Source organism: Opisthorchis viverrini (genome assembly GCF_000715545.1).
Source record: "Opisthorchis viverrini unplaced genomic scaffold opera_v5_1456, whole genome shotgun sequence".
In the NCBI taxonomy this organism is placed as follows: Eukaryota; Metazoa; Platyhelminthes; class Trematoda; order Opisthorchiida; family Opisthorchiidae; genus Opisthorchis; species Opisthorchis viverrini.
The window spans coordinates 668-1794 of NW_008752652.1; the positions used below are offsets into that span (position 1 = coordinate 668).

Sequence of the window (1127 nt, forward strand, 5' to 3'; positions counted from 1 at the left end):
TTTATCTTACTATTTATTTACTATTTCATTTACAATTTTTATTTATTTTATTTTATTTATTCATTGTTCATTTACTATTTACTATTTAGGCGTAATCATGCTGTTTTCTCAATTCAACGCTGCTTAACCGTGTACACAAAACCAACCTTTTAAGCAATAAGTCATGTTCCTCTAAGGAGCAGCTATAAATCCCGTCCGGTTGAGTTTTTCATTATGCGGATTCTTTTAGGCTAGTGATCAAATTCGTTACCTTAAATAAAATAAACCGAACAATCTATTCTAAGCTGTGGAACGGGTAATACTCTGTATGAGTAACTATCACGTCTGTAGATTTCTAACATCCTCCTTTAGACCCCGGCGCCCCAACTGACTTGGATGTCAACGTTGGTTACAATTACCTAACGGCCTCCTGGAATTACACATCCAACTGCACTTCACCACGGCAAACACAATTTCTCCTGACGCCCTACGATGAACTTGGCCAAAAAACCGGCAGACAAATGATTACAGAATCCAGTACGAAAGACATTGCGGTTCTGCAATTTCGGAAGTGTAAGGAAGTATCCCTCGGCGTGCGTCCACTCATGGGAAGTGAAGTGAGGAAGCGATTTAGAATTCCAGGTAGGCTACACTATTCTCCCCACGAGCCTTGCAAAATATGCTATGTTCAACAGGACTTGATCGAAACGCAAAGTAGCCGCACATGTAGTTGGAAAAAAGTTCTAAATGCTCTCATTATGTGTTTACTCAAAGTAACCTAAGCATCTGGTTGAGATAAAGCTGCATGACAATTCTTATAAGCCTCACAGAAATAGCTGCCAATTGATAGATGGTGAAGAATTTTAACGGCAATATAATATTTGCCCAGTTTAGTTTGAGAGGAGTCCAAACATTCGACTCGTACACCAATCTGCATACCGGTTTGGATTTGGATGTAGACTCACATGGAACCTAGCTGACTTTCTCGTTTAGTATGCTTTAGCTCACTTGAGTATGCTGCACCAGATCGCCTCATGGTTCTGGAGATCACAATACATTGTGTAGACGCAAGATACTACTCATAAGGCTGCTGAAAATCTTGATGATCTGTTCGTGTTTGCAAGAATGTTCAGAAGTACATCTGGCAC

The 1127-nt window shown here is 39.8% G+C and overlaps 1 protein-coding gene across 1 annotated transcript; it reads left to right on the top strand.

The window, feature by feature from the left end:
- Positions 1-351: 351 nt before the first annotated feature.
- T265_15778 (hypothetical protein) lies at positions 352-621 on the top strand (the record flags this gene model as incomplete). Its single annotated transcript, XM_009179121.1, has 1 exon — positions 352-621. A coding segment is annotated over one exon (267 nt), but the record flags the coding sequence as incomplete, so codon positions are not given.
- Between the last annotated feature and the right edge of the window lie 506 nt (positions 622-1127).